The sequence below is a fragment of the Elgaria multicarinata genome, chromosome 7, assembly GCF_023053635.1.
Source record: "Elgaria multicarinata webbii isolate HBS135686 ecotype San Diego chromosome 7, rElgMul1.1.pri, whole genome shotgun sequence".
Classification (NCBI taxonomy): Eukaryota; Metazoa; Chordata; class Lepidosauria; order Squamata; family Anguidae; genus Elgaria; species Elgaria multicarinata.
The window spans coordinates 103,417,738-103,434,587 of NC_086177.1; the positions used below are offsets into that span (position 1 = coordinate 103,417,738).

The following is a 16,850-nucleotide window of genomic DNA, read 5'->3' on the forward strand; positions in this document are numbered from 1 at the left end:
CTCTCAGTTTTAACTTTACTGTTGTTCTTTTTAAACTGTATTTCATTGTGCATTTGTTCTGATATGCTGGTTATTTTACCATAATAAGCTTGATTGATTGATTGATTGATTGATTGATTGATTAAGAAGGGTGAATGGAAGGTTGTTTCAGGTTGAAGTATAAGAGACGGTGTGGAAGAGACGACAGGACAAGGCAAAGCCAGGCCTTCTGGGCAGCAATTCAGAATGGCAGAGACCATGGCCAGAAAGGAAGGCTTTACTAAGTTCTTCTGAGCAAAACTGGTCTGGACAGGAATAGAAATCCTCCACAGGAAAGATCTATCATGCATGAGAATGAATAGATCTTCAGAAGGGAAATGGAAGCAATTCTAAATGCAGAGACTAGGAAGTTGTATGTGCCCATTTGTGGAAGAATACTTGCGGAGATGTTTTTGAGTTTCCCTGTACCCCTTTCAGGTGGATCAGTCCGTCCTTCAACCACCCCTTGTAATATTGAAATATCTCTTCCCAATTTAATGTTTATAAATATTCTAAAACAACATTTCTAATACAAGTTCTAATACGTTAGTATTAGCATACCCAAAGGTCATAGATGGATAATCCAATCAGCAGGAGATGGCGTGTTACACTTGCAGTTGAAAATGGGGATTGAGGGAGAGAGCATTTTTAGACATTGTTATGGAACTCCTGTATCCCACCGAGAATATATTTGTGTCCCACTGGTTGACAATCCCTGCTCTAGTCCATGATTCTTAAAGAAATTTGCACATTTGTGTTACAATGAGAGGGAAAAGTCATAGCAAAGAGATATCAGAATGGAGCTGGGAAGGTCTGCTCAAATAACTCTCCCTTCTTCCGGCAATCAGAGTACCAGGCAGAAACCCAGCCTCTTCGACCTTGCGAGCTTCAGAGGGAGAAAGCCTTTCAGGGAGGTGAAGACTACATCTCTCAGTGCTCTGAAGATGGACAGTTCAGGTACTGATCACGGGGAAAATTGACGTCAGCTAAGCATGAGTCGGCCGTATAACATTGGTAGGCTACACCATAGCTGGCATTATTTCTTGGTTTCCATTGAGTTGTCAGTTTGGCATCCATCTTGGAACCACTCTAGGGTGACCATACAGAAAGGAGGACAGGGCTCCTGTATCTTTAACAGTTGCATGAAAAAAAGGAAAGGAACCTCTCGTGCAAACACTGAGTCATTACTGACTCTTGGAGGGACGCCAGCTTTTGCTGACGTTTTCTTGGCAGGTCTTACAGGGGGGTGGTTTGCCGTTGCCTTCCCCGGCTGTTATTACCTTTCCCCCAGCTAACTGGGTTACTCATTTTACCGACCTCGGGAGGATGGAAGGCTGATTCGACCCGAGCCGGCTGCCTGAAACCAGCTTCTGCTGGGATCGAACTCAGGCCGTGGGGTGAGTTTCGGCTGCAGAAACTGCTGCTTTACCGCTCTGCGCCACACAAGGCCCAACAGTTGCATAGAAAAGGGAATTTCAGCCAGTGTCACTTGTATGCCTGCAGTGCCTGGTGAAACTCCCTCTTCATCACAGCAGTTAAAGTTGCAGGAGCCCTGTCCTCTTGACCAGATCCCCTTGCACATTCTTTTGGTGCATCAGGGGAAGCAGGTTCTGAGAAGATTAAAAAACCCTGCTGCTGCCGACACACCATGGACTCCTGAGGTTCATCTACCTCTGTATTGTCTACCCTCAAATGTAATCATTACCTCAGATACATTTAACTGGGGCTTGAACATGGGACCAGAGCCAACGTCAAGGCGAGGCATGCTTGAACACCTGCCGAGGGCCCCATAGCCCAGCAGGGGCCCACTAACAAGAGTCCCCTGGGAGTTGCTACTCTTCTTCACTATTGCAACCAACTTACTCACCTCTCTTGCTCTGGCCCAGACAATGGTGGTGGTGAGAAGGAGGAGAAGTTGACACCACTGCCCACCAGCTCTCTATCTGTCAAGCAAGGCAACAGTAGCTATCATGAGAAAATCTAGAGCCAACACTACCTGCAAAGCAAGTGTTCTGCCATTAAGCTACACCCCCTTCCTGATGTAGCCTAACTAGGAACATGGGGGACATAGGAAGCTGCCTTATACTGAGTCAGACCATTGGTCCATCGAACCCAGTGTTGTCAGCGCTGACTGACAGCATCTCAACCAGGTTTTAGGCAGGATTCTCTCCACGCTCTACCTGGAGAAGCTGGAGATCTAACCTGGGAATTTCTGCATGCAAAGCAGGTGCTCTGTCACACTGAGCTATGGTCCCTAACTAGGTTTTGCCACGTAGGCCTTGTCCATTCGAACAGTAGGATGAGTTGGTAGAACCCAAAAGCTGCGGTGGTAGAATGGCTTGTACCACTTTGGAGCATTTTTACTCTCCAACGTTAAAACAGCACCAACAGCAACTACTCCCTGCATTTACCCCGCAACCCCTCACTAACATATTAGGGGGGAAAGTTTTAATCCAGCCTGCTCCTTAGTGTGCTAGCTTTTTATTTACAGGGAGTCTAGTGTTTTACATTCAAAAACATGACCCCCCTGCTTGTGATTTGAAGTGGTACCACCCATTTTATCACTTTATATCCAGTGTGGTGTAGTGGTTAAAATGTTGGACTGGGAGTCGGGAGATCCAGGTTCTAGTCCTCACTCGGCCATGGAAACCCACTGGGTGACTTTGGGCCAGTCACATACTCTCAGCCCAACCTACCTCACAGGGTTGTTGTTGCGAGGATAAAATGGAGAGGAGGAGGAGGATTATGTACACTGCCTTGGGTTCCTTGGAGGAAAAAAGGCGGGATATAAATGCAATAATAAAATAAAATAAATAAATATCCTCCAGATCTTTTGGACTTCAGCTGCCATCAGCCGTAGACAGCATGGCCGGTGAGTTGAAGTCCAGGAGGGAACCAGGTTGGGGAAGGGTGCTTGACTGCAGAATTCCTACCTTGTTCTGATGACTTACTTTCTCTTCCCTTTCTACCTTGGCCCACAGGGAAGTGGGTGCCAGAGGATTCCACCGCAGGCTTAGCTGGTAGCATGCTGTAATATAGGTTTATGCTGTTGCCACCTAATGGTCCAAAGGCATAAGTGTTAGTTTAGAAAAGTTTGAACTGAACATGCTCCGACTCTCTGCATTTGGGTGTCGTTCCAAGATGGATGCCCAAAAAACCAAGAAATAAAACCAGTTATTGTTTCACCTTACTGGTGTAGGCGACCTATTTTATGCATACGGTTGTTGGAGAAATCTGTGGGTGAGATGGAGCTTGCTGAATTTCCAATGGCTCAGCCCCCTAGACTTCAGTCCACTGTCTGCTACTTAGCCTGACTCAGTCCACAGTGAGTCGGGTCAGTTAGCGGATTTCCCGTGTTTTTAAATTTGTGCAAATCATGGCTGAAGTTTTGCGCAAATTTGCGTGATTTGCACAGATTGTGCGAAGCGCGGCTGCAATTTGTGCAAACTCTGCAAATTTGCGGAAATTTCACCTGTAATTTGCACAAATCTCAACACACACACAAATACGCAATAAGTCAGCAGAGTTTGGGGAAAACACGCGGCTCGCCTTGCAAAGGCAAACCACGTTGGGCGCATTGCAGAACTTCATCGAGCCCCCAAATGGCCAGATTTCACAGCGACGGACATCCCTAGTTATACATGCCAGCTAACTTTTTAAAAGTGCATGTCGGTCCTTAAGGAGATGGTGCAGTACAAAAACTTGAGAACCTCTGATTCATAGCTGTACATGCGTAATAACACTGGAAATCTCTGTCTACTAGGAACATACAGTGCAATAAAAATGGCGTTTCCTGCTGGTGTGTAGACGACAAAGGAGCTGAGGTTGCAGGCAGCAAGCAGGTTGGATCTCCCACAGCCTGTAAGTCGACCAGGCTTATACCCAAGCACCATTTTAAGGGATGCCTGCAAAACCACATAACCTTTTTGTTCTTTTCCTTTTTCTTCCAGTCATTCTTTTGTATGTAGAGTTGCGGGGGTGAGCTTTGCCTAAGTTTTCAAAGAGTGTTTAAAATAGGGCGACCATATGGAAAGGAGGACAGGGCTCCTGTATCTAACAGTTGCATAGAAAAGGGAATTTCAGCAGGTGCCATTTGTATGCATGCAGCACCCGGTGAAATTCCCTCTTCATCACAACAGTTAAAGCTGCAGGAGCTATACTAGATTGACCAGATTTAAAAGAGGGAAGGGCTCCTGCAGCTTTAACTGCTGTGATGAAGAGGGAATTTCACAGGGATCCCCATATATATTTGCCTGGCGCCTACACTGTACTCCTTCCATCACCAGCTGAAGACCTTTTTATACACTCAGTATTTTAACACTAAATTTTAACACAAATTTAAATTATACTGTTTTAACTCTGTATTTTAACCTTATATCAATTTTGCTGCATGGTTTTATCCTGGTTGTGCTTTTTATACTGTATTTTGTATTTGTGTTTTTAACCTGTTGGTTGTTTTATGATGGTTTTAATTTTTGTGAACCGCCCAGACAGCTTCGGCTATTGGGCGGTATAAAAATGTAATAAATAAATAAATAAATATAAAGGACACCTGCTGAAATTCCCATTTCAATACAACTGTTAAAGATACAGGAGCCCTGTCCTCCTTTTCATAGGGTCACCCTAGTTTAAAGGCACAATCCAATGCATTTTAGGCAGCAAGAAGTCCTACAACTCCCAGCATTCCCCAGCCAGGCACGTAGCACCTTAGAGGAGGGTTGTTGAAGTCAGGCGGCCACACGCCTTCCGCCTTGTTGGCTTCCAGCTTTTCTGCAGCTTTGCCCCCCTCCCCCATTCTAAGAGGTTCAATCCCCTCTCCTAAGCCTTGGTTACTGCCAGTAAGAACTTTTAGGGTGACCTGTGGAAAGGAGGACAGGGCTCCTGTATCTTTAACAGTTGTATCAATTTTGCTGCGTGGTTTTATCCTGGTTGTACTTTTTATGCTGTATTTTGTATTTGTGTTTTTAACCTGTTGGTTGTTTTATTATAGTTTTAATTTTTGTGAACCGCCTAGAGGGCTTCGGCTATTGGGCGGTATAAAAATGTAATAAATAAATAAATACAGAAAAAGGAAAATTTAGCAGGTGTCATCTGTATGCCTGCAGCATCTGGTGATATTCCCTCTTCATCACTAGAGTTAAAGCTGCAGGAGCCTTGTTCTTTAGTGACCAGATACAAAAGAGGGCAGGGCTCCTGCAGCTTTACCTGTTGTGATGAAAGGGGATTTCACCAGGTGCTGCATGCGTACCAATGACACCTGCTGAAATTCCCTTTTCTATGCAACTGTTAAAGAAACAGGAGCCCTGTCCTCCTTTCCATATGGCTACCCTACCCAGCTGGCATAGTCAATGGTGAGGAATGAAGGGACTTGTAGGCAATAATAATTGGTGGCCCACAACTCATACAGCTTTGTTTTAAGCACTTTCTTTATTGCTTACGAGGAACTCAGGTCATCATTCCTGTTTTTTCCGGTGATGGGGAGAGGGAGAGGCAGGCAACTGGTCCCAGGGCCCTACACAGTTTCTTGGCTGCATGTGGATTTGAACCTGGGTCTTCCCAGTCTAAGCTTAGCAGCCTAACCACTAGGGCAGAACATCAGAGACTCCTCCAGGGTCTGATCCTCTTGGCCTGATGGCAGAACTAGAAGGTGCAAAACCAGAAAGGCGGAACAATGTAACCAGCCGGCCAGTTTTGTTTTAACCAGACAGGCAAAACTATGAAGTTTGTGTGTGAAAGCAGTGACGTTTGGGGTGTAGCCCGAGTTGATTGATTTCCTAATGTCTCCTGCTGGCCTGCTCCGGCCCTCCAGAGTTACCCAGATGGCTCCACCCCCTTTCCCAGTGGCAGGACCTGGCTTTTGTGCCGGTTTTCCACTTTCTAAAAGGCTGAATGGGAGGAAGACCCTTAAGCTACAATATGCTGGTATACTTTTTGTGTGTTTTGGGCCCACCCCTTTGTCTTCAGCCCCGCCCACCACTGGAAGGCCCCCTCCTCCTCAAGAGTTTGTCTAGAATTGAATTCGGCTCTTGGGCTGAAAGAGGTTGCCCACCCCTGCCCCAGAGAGACAGGCCAGAATGCAAGCTGCCACCTTTCGGTGTGCTCCAATCATCTTCGGACAGATGAGAAAGCAGGGCCAGCCCCTGGTTGGGCACTTGCTGTGGCCCGTGGCTGCCTTTGATGCCATCAAGAGCTCCCTGTCCCTTGTGGCTGCTTTTCTCAATCTTTCACCTGTTTTGCTTGCATGCTCTCGCTCTCTCCCTCGCTTTCCCTCTGGCCCAGAGGAGACAAAAAGGTGAACATCTTAGGACTGCAATACCTGACAGAGTGCTTCTCCCGACATGAACCCACCTGTACTCTATGCTCAACATCTCAGGGAGATAGTAACAAGGGAGAGGGCCTTCTCTGTGGTGGCCCCCCAATTATGGAATGATCTCCCTGATGAGGCCCACCTGATGCCGACACTGTTATCTTTTTGGCACCAGGTCAAGAATTTTCTCTTTCCCCAGGTATTTGGCAGAATGTGATGAGTTTTAATCGATTCCAGATTTGTTTTACGGTTTGGCTGATTGCTCTGAGTTGTTTTTAAATGTTTGTTTGTTTGTTTATTTATTGCATTTATATACCGCCCCATAGCCGAAGCTCTCTGGGCAGTTTACAAAAGTTAAAAACAGTAAACATTAAAAACAAATGTACAACATTTAAAAACATAAGCATAAAAACAACAATATCCTTGTAAAAAACAGCTATTCTGGGGTCAGTTAGAAACAAACATTGTTTGTTATGATCTCTGTATACTGTCTGTTGTGTGTTTTTAAATTTTGCATATTGACCTCGGATTCTGTGGCTCTGTCTATAACTGGTTTGCCTCCTATCTAGCGGGTCGCTCTTTCAGCGTGTTGGCTAATGGCAGCTCGTCTTCCTCTTTTCTCCTTTCAGTAGGGGTTCCGCAAGGCTCGGTGCTTGGCCCGTTGTTGTTTTCTTTATACATGTGGTCCTTGGGTAATCTTATTCAATCTCATGGCCTCCAATATCATCTGTATGCCGATGATACACAATTATATCTTTCATCTCCGGATCTTTCTCCTGATGTTCACAATCGTACCTCGGCATGTCTTTCAGATATCTCAGCTTGGTTGCTTCATTGTCGTTTGAAACTTAATGTGGCAAAGACTGAATTGCTTGTTTTTCCTCCTAAACCTTCTCCTCATCTCTCTTTCTCTCTTACTGTCAATAATGTTACACTTACTCCAGTTAAGGAAGCTCGTAGTCTTGGCTTTATATTTGATTCCTCGCTCTCCTTTATTCCTCATATTGAGGCAGTAGCTAAATCCTGTCGTTTTTTCCTGTATAATATTGCCAGGATTCGATCATTTTTGTCTGTCTCTTCTGCCAAGACTCTTGTTCATGCATTGGTTATTTCTCGGTTGGACTACTGCAACCTTCTTCTCACTGGCCTTCCTTCTTCTCACATCAGTCCGTTGGTTTCTGTTCACCACTCTGCTGCTAAGATCATCTTCTTGGCTCGCCGCTCTGACCATGTTACTCCACTTCTGAAATCTCTTCATTGGCTTCCAATTCACTCCAGAATCCAATATAAACTTCTCTTGTTAACCTACAAAGCTTTTCACAGTCTAGCTCCTTCCTAGCTTTCCTCTCTCATCTCACACTATTGCCCCGCTCGTGCTCTTCGCTCCTCTGATGCCATGTTTCTCACCTGCCGAAGGGTCTCTCCTTCCCTTGCTCGGCTTCATCCATTTTCGTCTGCTGCCCCTTACACCTGGAACGCTCTTCCAGAACATTTGAGAACTACAAGTTCAACCGCAGCTTTTAAAGCTCAGCTAAAAACTTTTCTTTTTCCTAAAGCTTTTAAAACTTGATTTTGTTCTGACTCTTATACTGCCTGTTTGGTGCATTCTCTTCCCCTCCTTATTGTTTTATTATGACTTTATTAGAATGTAAGCCTATGTGGCAGGGTCCTGCTATTTTATTGTTTTACATAGCACCATCAATGTACATGGTGCTGTACAGATTACACAGTAAATAGCAAGACCCTGCCGCATAGGCTTACAATCTAATAAAGTTGTAGTAAACAATAAGGAGGGAAAGAGAATGCAAACAGGCACAGGGAAGTGTAAACAGGCACCGGGTAGGGTGAAGCTGACAGTATAGGGTCAGAACAAACTTAATATTTAAAAGCTATAGGGAAAAGAAAAGTTTTTAGCTGAGTTTTAAAAGCTGTGATTGAGTTTGTAGTTCTCAAGTGTTCTGGAAGAGCTTTCCAGGCGTAAGGGGCAGCAGAAGAAAAAGGACGAAGCCGAGTAAGGGAAGTAGTGGCCCTTGGGCAGGCGAGAAGCATGGCATCATAGGAGCGGAGAGCACAGGCGGGGCAATAGTGTGAGATGAGAGAGGAGAGATAGGCAGGAGCTAGACCGTGAAAAGCTTTGAAGGTCAACAGGAGAAGTTTATATTGGATTCTGGAGTGAATTGGAAGCCAATGAAGAGATTTCAGAAGTGGAGTGACATGGTCAGAGCGGCGGGCCAAGAAGATGATCTTGGCGGCAGAGTGGTGGACAGAGACCAACGGACTGATGTGAGACGAAGGAAGGCCAGAGAGAAGAAGGTTGCAGTAGTCCAACCGAGAGATAACCAGTGCGTGAACAAGAGTCTTGGCAGAAGAGACAGACAAAAATGGTCGAATCCTGGCAATATTATACAGGAAGAAACGACAGGATTTAGCTACTGCCTCAATATGAGGAATAAAGGAGAGCGAGGAATAATAATAATAATGTTTTTAATATCTTTAATCTTTGTAAACATCTCCTGTTTGCTTGTTCACTCATTCTTCTTCTGGCTAGCTCTCTCCCTCTGGGACATGAGCTGGCAACCACTGTGAGGAGAAGAAAAGGCAGCAGCCAGGGGCAATGGCAGCAAGATGGAAGAGGGCCTACTGCGAATGGCTTCCCCAAGCTCCCCCGTCTCCCCCACAGATGAAGCTGGCATTGCAAGAAAGCATCCCCTCCAGAAAGGAAATGCACTTTGTGCATGCTATGGGGGGCTCCTTATCCTTAAGTCGCCCCGTATTTATCATGGCAGATCTGCTTGTGTGTGTGCTACAACTAACCTTGTAGATCACAAGCTGAATATGAGCCAACAGTGTGATGTGGCTGCAAAAAAAGCAAATGCTATTTCGAGCTGCATTAATAGAAGTATAGCTTCCAAATCACGTGAGGTACTGGTTCCCCTCTATTCAGCACTGGTTAGGCCTTATCTTGAGAATTGTGTCCAGTTCTGGGCACCACACTTCAAGAAGGATGCAGACAAGCTGGAGCGTGTTCAGAGGAGGGCAATGAGGATGATCAGGGGTCTGGAAACAAAGCCCTGTGAGGAGAGAATGAAAGAACTGGGCATGTTTAGCTCGGAGAAGAGAAGGCTGAGGGGAGCCATGATAGCACTCTTCAAATACTTAAAAGGTTGGCACACAGAGGAGGCCCTGGATCTCTTCTCGATCATCCCAGAGTGCAGGACACGGAATAACAGGCTCAAGTTACAGGGAGCCAGATTCTGGCTGGACATCAGGAAAAACTTCCTGACTGTTAGAGCAGTATGATGGTGGAACCAATGACCAAGGGAGGTCGTGGGCTCTCCCACACTAGAGGCCATCAAGATGCAGCTGAACAGCCATCTGTCAGGGATGCTTTCAGGTGGATTCCTGCATTGAGCAGGCACTTGGACTCAATGGCCTTATAGGCCCCTTCCAACTCTACTATTCTATGATTCTATGAGTCTCATCCAGCTGGCCTGTGAGATCTCCAAAGCGTGGAATGACCTCACGTTTAACGTCTCTTCCTGCCATAGGTTTATCCTTCTGCCAGCTCCAAAAGCAGCGGATCCTGGTCAGTCGCTACATCAACAGCAGTGCAACGCCCTACATCCCACAATGTCTGGATTCTGGTGATTTTGACCCAGTGCAGTGTGACATGGACATGGATCAGTGCTGGTGTGTGGATGCGGAAGGGATGGAGATTTATGGCACAAGGCAGAAAGGGAAGCCAAAGCGATGTAAGTCATGCCGTATCAAAATGTGATAATGGATTTAAACTAGCGGTGGCAATTTATTTATTTTATTTATTGCATTTGTATACTGCTTAATAGCCAAAGCTCTCTGGGCAGTACACCAAAATTAAATGACACATTCTTTCCTCTCTTCCCCACTTTCTGGCTCTCCTTGACCAAATTCAAAAAATTGTAACTCAGCCGACAGCCTTCTGGAGGGCACCAGGTTGGAGAAATTAGCAAAAAAAAAAACAAAAAAAACCCACCTCTCTCTCTGTCTTCCTTTCTTGTAAATTTTCTGTACTGTGTGTTTCAAACTGATTTTCCAAAGTGGCTTACAATGAAGATGTGATACAAAAAATGCTTGAAATACTGAAGTGCACAGTTAGTGTAGGGTGACCCTATGAAAAGGAGGACTGGGCTCCTGTATCTTTAACAGTTGTCTAGAAAAGGGAATTTCAGCAGGTGTCGTTAGTAGGTATGCAGCACCTGGTGAAATTCCCTCTTCATCCCCACAGTTAAAGCTGCAGGAGCCCTGCCCTCTAGTGACCAGATGCAAAAGAGGGCAGGGCTCCTGCAGCTTTCATGGTGGTGATGAAGAGGGAATTTCACCAGGTGCTCTTCCCCTTCACCATTGCCACCTGCTTGTTTGCCTGCCTCTCGCTCTGGCCTAGACAATGTTGGTGGTGAGAAGGAGAGGCAGAAGATGCCACAGACTACTAGCTCCTTGGCTCTCTGCCTGTCAAGCCAGAAAGTGGGAGCAATGCTGAGATAATGAGGAGCAATATGGCAGTGAGATGGTAGACTCCCTGGGGGAAAGGGCCTACTGTGGGTGTCTTGTCCAAGGTCCCTCCAAAACCTGGTGCTGGCGCTGTCCCTGGAGACAGAATTCGACAATTGTGTTGACATACCAGAATGGGCATTGCCCCTGGTGCCCTCCAATCAGCGTTTTACTGATGATGGGCTGGAGAACAAGGCTACTGATTGAGTGCTTTCATTGCAGGGACCACATTTTGAACTGCTGACAGTCTTGCCTACTACACCAGTTCTGCTTGAATATGTCAAATCAGATGCTCTTTATTATAGCTGTTTAGACCATTCAAGTTTAAATACGCAAACAGATACAGGCTAGAATTTCAGTGATGCATGGGACCTTATCTGAAAGATAATTGATTATTATCTTTCATCCGGCTGCCCTGGGAAGTTGGTTAGGAGAGGATAAATGATACAACATCTGAAATCAGTAGGGATGTTGTGGGCCAGGAATCCAGTGTGCTCCCCTGCATCCAACCTCCCTGGTCCCAGTCGGTGCCCACAGTGCATTTGCGGACCTCCAAGCTCCTATGAGGCCTGATGATCACTCAGCTGCCATCCTACCTCACTCCAGAAATTATTCATTTCCCCATTGTGTAAATGGCAGCCATAAAGGCTGCCATTTACACAATGAGTTTACACAAACTCAATGAGTTTACACAAACTCAAGAGTAAAGGTGCAAATGGAGCAGGGGCAGACAGGGCCGCAACGAAGTGAGCGTCCGGTGAATCAGACGCAGGTGAGTTCACCCATCCCTACAAATCAGAGTAAAAAATTACAATATTACTGGGAGAGTGGTGGACTGGGAAGCAGGAGATCCGGGTTCTAGTCTCCTCTCGGAAGCTCATTGGGTGACTCTGGGCCAGTCACAAGACTCCCAACCCAACCCACCTCACAGCTTTGTTGTGAGGAGGAGGAGGATTAGGCCCATCGCCTTGGGTTCCTTGAAGGAAAAAAGGCAGGATATACATGTAGGATATACAAATAATTATAAGAGTACACGTGTCAATGTTTCAGGGACTTCTGCTTTGCATGAAAATAATCTATTTTGGAGTAGGATTTTCAAAAATCTGCTTAGAGTACTAGTGTTGGTAGAACATTAAGTCTTGCAAGTATGAATGACCTGTAAGTTTCTATATTCCTAAGAGATGTCAGATAAGAAGGTGAGGTACCAAAATGGGGCAGAATCCCATGGGATAACAAATTCTGTACTTTCTGGCTCACAGAACTTGTACTTCCATGGCCCTTGGGATTCAGCCCATGGGCCATGGACGAACATCTCATACATCCAATACTGCAGGAACCTTTCCATTCCCTAAACCTCCACATCTGAAGGTGATACCACAGCAAATGTTTTGTGTTTGTCTGTCAGGCCCTGGGAAATGTGAGATTCGAGACCGACGCCTTCTGCACGGTGTTGGAGAAAAGAGCCCACCCCAGTGCTCTGCCGACGGAGAATTTCTGCCAGTCCAGTGCAAGTTTGTCAACACAACAGATAGGATGGTCTTCGATCTCGTCCACCATTTTAATAGGTAAGCACACACTTTTAAAGGCATCTTTTTGGCTAGTTCCATTGGTAGGAAATATGGGACACTGGTCTAGCATCCATGCCTTCTTCATGTCTAGAGAGGGCCTGGGTGCTTTAAGGGAGATGGTAGCTCTGGATAAATACAGAGATGTCCTTATTTTCCCAGATGTTTGGACTCTAGTTATGGTCCAGTTGTTGTGAACTGCTTCTTGGTGTTTGTTCTTGCTGTGACGGGGGAAAGATTTTGGGTATTGCATGAAAACAGGATTTGTCCTGTGTTGTTTTTAGATTATGTTTTTTATGGTATTAACTTGTATTTGTATTGAACTGGTTATGGTTGATGTTGGCTTTACGTTTTTCTGTTAATTATGGATCTTTGTAGTTGTGTAAGTTAGCTGGAGACTGCTTTTTGCAGTTGGAAGTGCTGCACACATTTAAATGTTGTCGTTGTTATCTCTCTTGTCTCGCTTGTGGTGGTTTTTGGGTTTTTTAATTTTTTTTTATTGTTTCACAAACATACATTGCATAAAAATATTACATAGAGACATTACGTCTAAGGAAAATGGGAAAACGAAAGATGGAAGGGGGGGAAAAAGTACACACACAAAGGTTAAGTTGTATTTTTGGCTCTCTACACATCACGAGTGTGAATTATATTCTCTTCTTGTTTAATACATTTAACACAATACTCAAAAAAAATCTCCCCCTTTCTTCTAAGTTAACTATATCGCATACACTGAATCCACAGACAAATACATCATTTTTCTCTGTTTCTTGTGGTGGTTTTTCTAGATGAACGTGGCGGGCTTTGCAAAGTCACACTGTCTTTTACTAATCCAGGATTTTCCTGCTTGTTGAGACTGCTTTCTGGATGTTGGCGTGGATGTATTTTGGTAGACCCAGTTTCTGAAGGTTTTCTGTGATGCATCATCATCATCATCATCATCTAAAGCAGGGGTAGACATGGTCCAGATCACCCTCACCCTATGGCTGGTATTTATCAACATTTAAAACAACTTGGTGCCCTCCAGACGTTTTGGACTACATTTCTCATCGTCTTCATGCTGGATGGGGATGATGGGGATTGCAGTCCAACACCAGGTTGGGGAAGGCTGATTTAACCTCATCTAGTTGGCTCTTATCCACTGTCCCTAAATGAACACAACTCTGCCTTTTCATGCAATGCCGTTCCTACACACACACACTGTGTAAATTTTCCCTTCATGCCACTAGAGGGCAGGGAAGTATCAATGCCTCAACGTCTGGTTGAATGACATCTATTTCTCCAATCAATAGATTCGAGTCCAAATTGTGGACAAAACAAAACAACCCCTGCTTGCGGAAGACAGAATTAGGAGAGACTGTCTTTTGGCTAGCTCAGATAATGTTGTGTAAGTCCTTGGATGGTGTCTGAGGATATCTGAATGCGTAAGTTGAGGCTTATTTAAAATGAGCTCTGAGTTGGTTTCAGTATTTTCCCCTAAAATGAAAATATTAAAGAGCTCAGATGGGGCCTCTAATGACTGAGGTTGTGTAACCACAATATTTATTTGCCAGAGGAGAAGGGAAGGGGCAATCATTTATGGCGATCGGAGTAGGTTGGGCAAAGCGAGAAAAGGACATCTTTTCAAGGGACTCATTGCAGAAGGACTCAGTGAGGCTGTTCAGCCCTGGGACTGAGCACCACAAGGTCATTCTTCCTGGGGTGGGAGTGGGGTGGGATGGTTGCCAGCCCACCTTGCAGGCAGCCCCTCCACAGCAAAGGCAAGCACAGGGACCTGGTACCTTTCTTTGGCTCAGTGATGAGTTTTGAAGTATAGGTGCTCATTCCCCTAACCACACACCCAAGGAGAGTCCAAAAATGCTATGTGGATCTCTCTGTCTGTCTGTCTCTCTCTCTCTCTGTCTCTGTCTCTCTCTCTGTACATTATATGTGTGTGTGCACTTATACACTGCCATATACATGCTCCCGCAAGCCCTGGCTTCACTACATCAGATAGGCTGCTGAAATGAGTGTTCTCCTTTCTCCAGCCAATCATGTGTAGTCCAGTGGAGGCTGGTGGCTCCAATCTCAGTGGGATGATAAATCCATGCTTGGTTTCAACCAGAACCAGTCAGAACTCTAAAGGAGGTATCTAAGATGCTTTTGCTCAGCCCACATGCTCATGTACTGAGAAGCAGATTGCAATTTGACTTGTTCCCACAACGATCTTTCCTTATTTGTTGTCATTCTGGGTCTTGGTATTCTCTCTCTCTCTCTCTCTGTGTGTGTGGATGTGGATGTTGAAGTTGCCAAACATATGAGGACACGATCCAGCTAAATTGTAAGCATTTTTAACCCCATACGTTTCAGTAAGAGAGAACTAAGCATATGCAAAATGCCACCCCCTCCCCCCATTTAAACCAATGGGATGGAAAAGGCCTTAACATTTGCTGGACCACGCCTGTGGTCAGCAGCATCATGCACTACATCTGTTGCTGGATTTTACCACTCCAGCCTAAAGGCAGAAGGATCGGACACTTAAATGCTTTGCTGCACTTTCAAAAATAGAAAGAAGACAACTTTAGAAGACAACTTTTGCCAGATAGGTTTGTGCCCTACGCGCATGGAGCTTTTTTCATATGGAGGAGCATTTGCAGATACATAATGAAAGGTTGCTGTTTATGTGCAACGGTCTGCAGTTAAAAAAAACCCCACTCCATTGATTATTCTCACCAAAGCCATGTGGCCTGTCTGTTTTCCGTTACCTGATTCAATCCCATTTTGTCTTTACACAGGAGGTTGGGGAAACCCATAGTTTTTATGTGTTTTATATTCACTCTTGTTCCCCGCCTCGATCCAAGTGGAGAGGCGGGCAAGAAATAAATAATAATAATAATAATAATAATTCTTCTTCTTCTTCTTCTTCTTCTTCTTCTTCTTCTTCTTCTTCTTCTTCTTCTTCTTCTTCTTCTTCTGGTTTGCAGCGCTTTGGTCTGTGTGTCAGGCTTCAAAAAACAAACAAGCCAAACTTGTCCTTAAAGCCATCGCGTGGGGCTTGTTTTCAGGGTAATGAGTTCCGAGAGGCTTTCATCAGCTCTTGTCTGCCTTCATTAGTGACGGAAAGCAGATGTGAGGGAGCGAATGGAAGAACCACTTTGTTTAGGCCGTTCGCCATCTTGCATGGAGTTGCTGAGAGCTGGTAATGAATGGGGTGGTTGTAATTTTCAGTGGCAAGCTGCAACTCTTTCTTCTGGTCTTCGAAAGATTCCTAGCACTGCAGCAGAATGAATCTATTGATGTCTTGGATAGATGTGATGAGGGTGTTGTCGTGACAACAGGGACCACAGAGAACTTGCTGGGGAGCATATTCTAGTCTTACAGTCACCAGATGGAACTGAATATTATTTATTTATTTATTTATTTATTTATTTATTATTCAATTTATATCCTGCCTATCTACGAAAACAGGGACCACTGCCAACTTTCTGGGGATGAATTCTTGTCTTACAGCTGATTATTATTTTATTTTAAACTTTATTGCATATTAGCCAAATGGGCCATTCGCAAACAGATGAGAAGGTAGCATACCTGTCACCAGCTTCCCACCAGCCAGCAAAAGTGCTACAAAAAAGAGTGTTAATAGGATATCAATCATCCGGGTTATAATTACAATGTTAACCAACATATAATATTGGGTTATTAGAGTTTAATCGTTTGAGTCAATCAATAGTTTCCGGACATCCGTCGCCCGGTGTACAAACTTGGCAGTCCTAAATGATATATAATGGTCTGTACCAGCCAAAAGTGTTTGAACTACACCTTTAGATGACATGTAGTTAAACCTGGGAATTAAAGGCTCACGGTATTGTTTCCTCAACTTTGCATACCTTGGGCACTCAACTGGGAGATGAATCATATCCTCAGCTTTAAGGCAGCCTGCTGGGCAATCTACATTGACGCTAGGGTGGTTTTTATAGCGCGCCTTCACCTCCATCAGCTGGAGTGAATTTAACCTGAACCGAGTAAATGGCCATCTCAGCTCTTGTGGCATTCCAGAAGTTAAATATAGGGGAACCTTTCCCAGAGCAGTAATGATACTTCTATGGATCCCACTTGAATGGCTCACTTCGACCGCTGCCATAGATGTCTGAATATCACAGTCATACAGCCTTCTAGAAATCTCATCCTTGGCCCTGTCATACCCCCTCGTAAGGAGGTATGCTTGCGAGAAGCCCAATTTGGAGATGGAGTGTCTCATCCTGTCTGCCCATGAATCCTTCCCCATATCGTCAAATGTGGACAGCACCAATGGTGAAGCCAACTGAAACCCTATCTTTAACCAGAAGGATACGGCTGCTTTTAGAGTCAATGTATAGACTGAGTGGCATGCAGTTTCCAGTCGGACAATATCCTTAGTCATTATTTATTCAATTTATATCCCGCCTATATACAGA

General features: G+C 44.9%; 1 protein-coding gene across 1 annotated transcript in view; it reads left to right on the forward strand.

Annotated features, from left to right (window-relative positions):
- The window catches only part of TG (thyroglobulin), a 199,420-nt gene that overhangs the window by 606 nt on the left and 181,964 nt on the right, over positions 1-16,850 (forward strand). The window contains exons 2-5 of the mRNA XM_063131335.1: positions 867-975; positions 3,782-3,879; positions 9,874-10,077; positions 12,258-12,417. Of these exons, the coding sequence (XP_062987405.1) occupies positions 867-975; positions 3,782-3,879; positions 9,874-10,077; positions 12,258-12,417 (571 nt within the window). The remainder of the gene's footprint in view (positions 1-866; positions 976-3,781; positions 3,880-9,873; positions 10,078-12,257; positions 12,418-16,850) is intronic.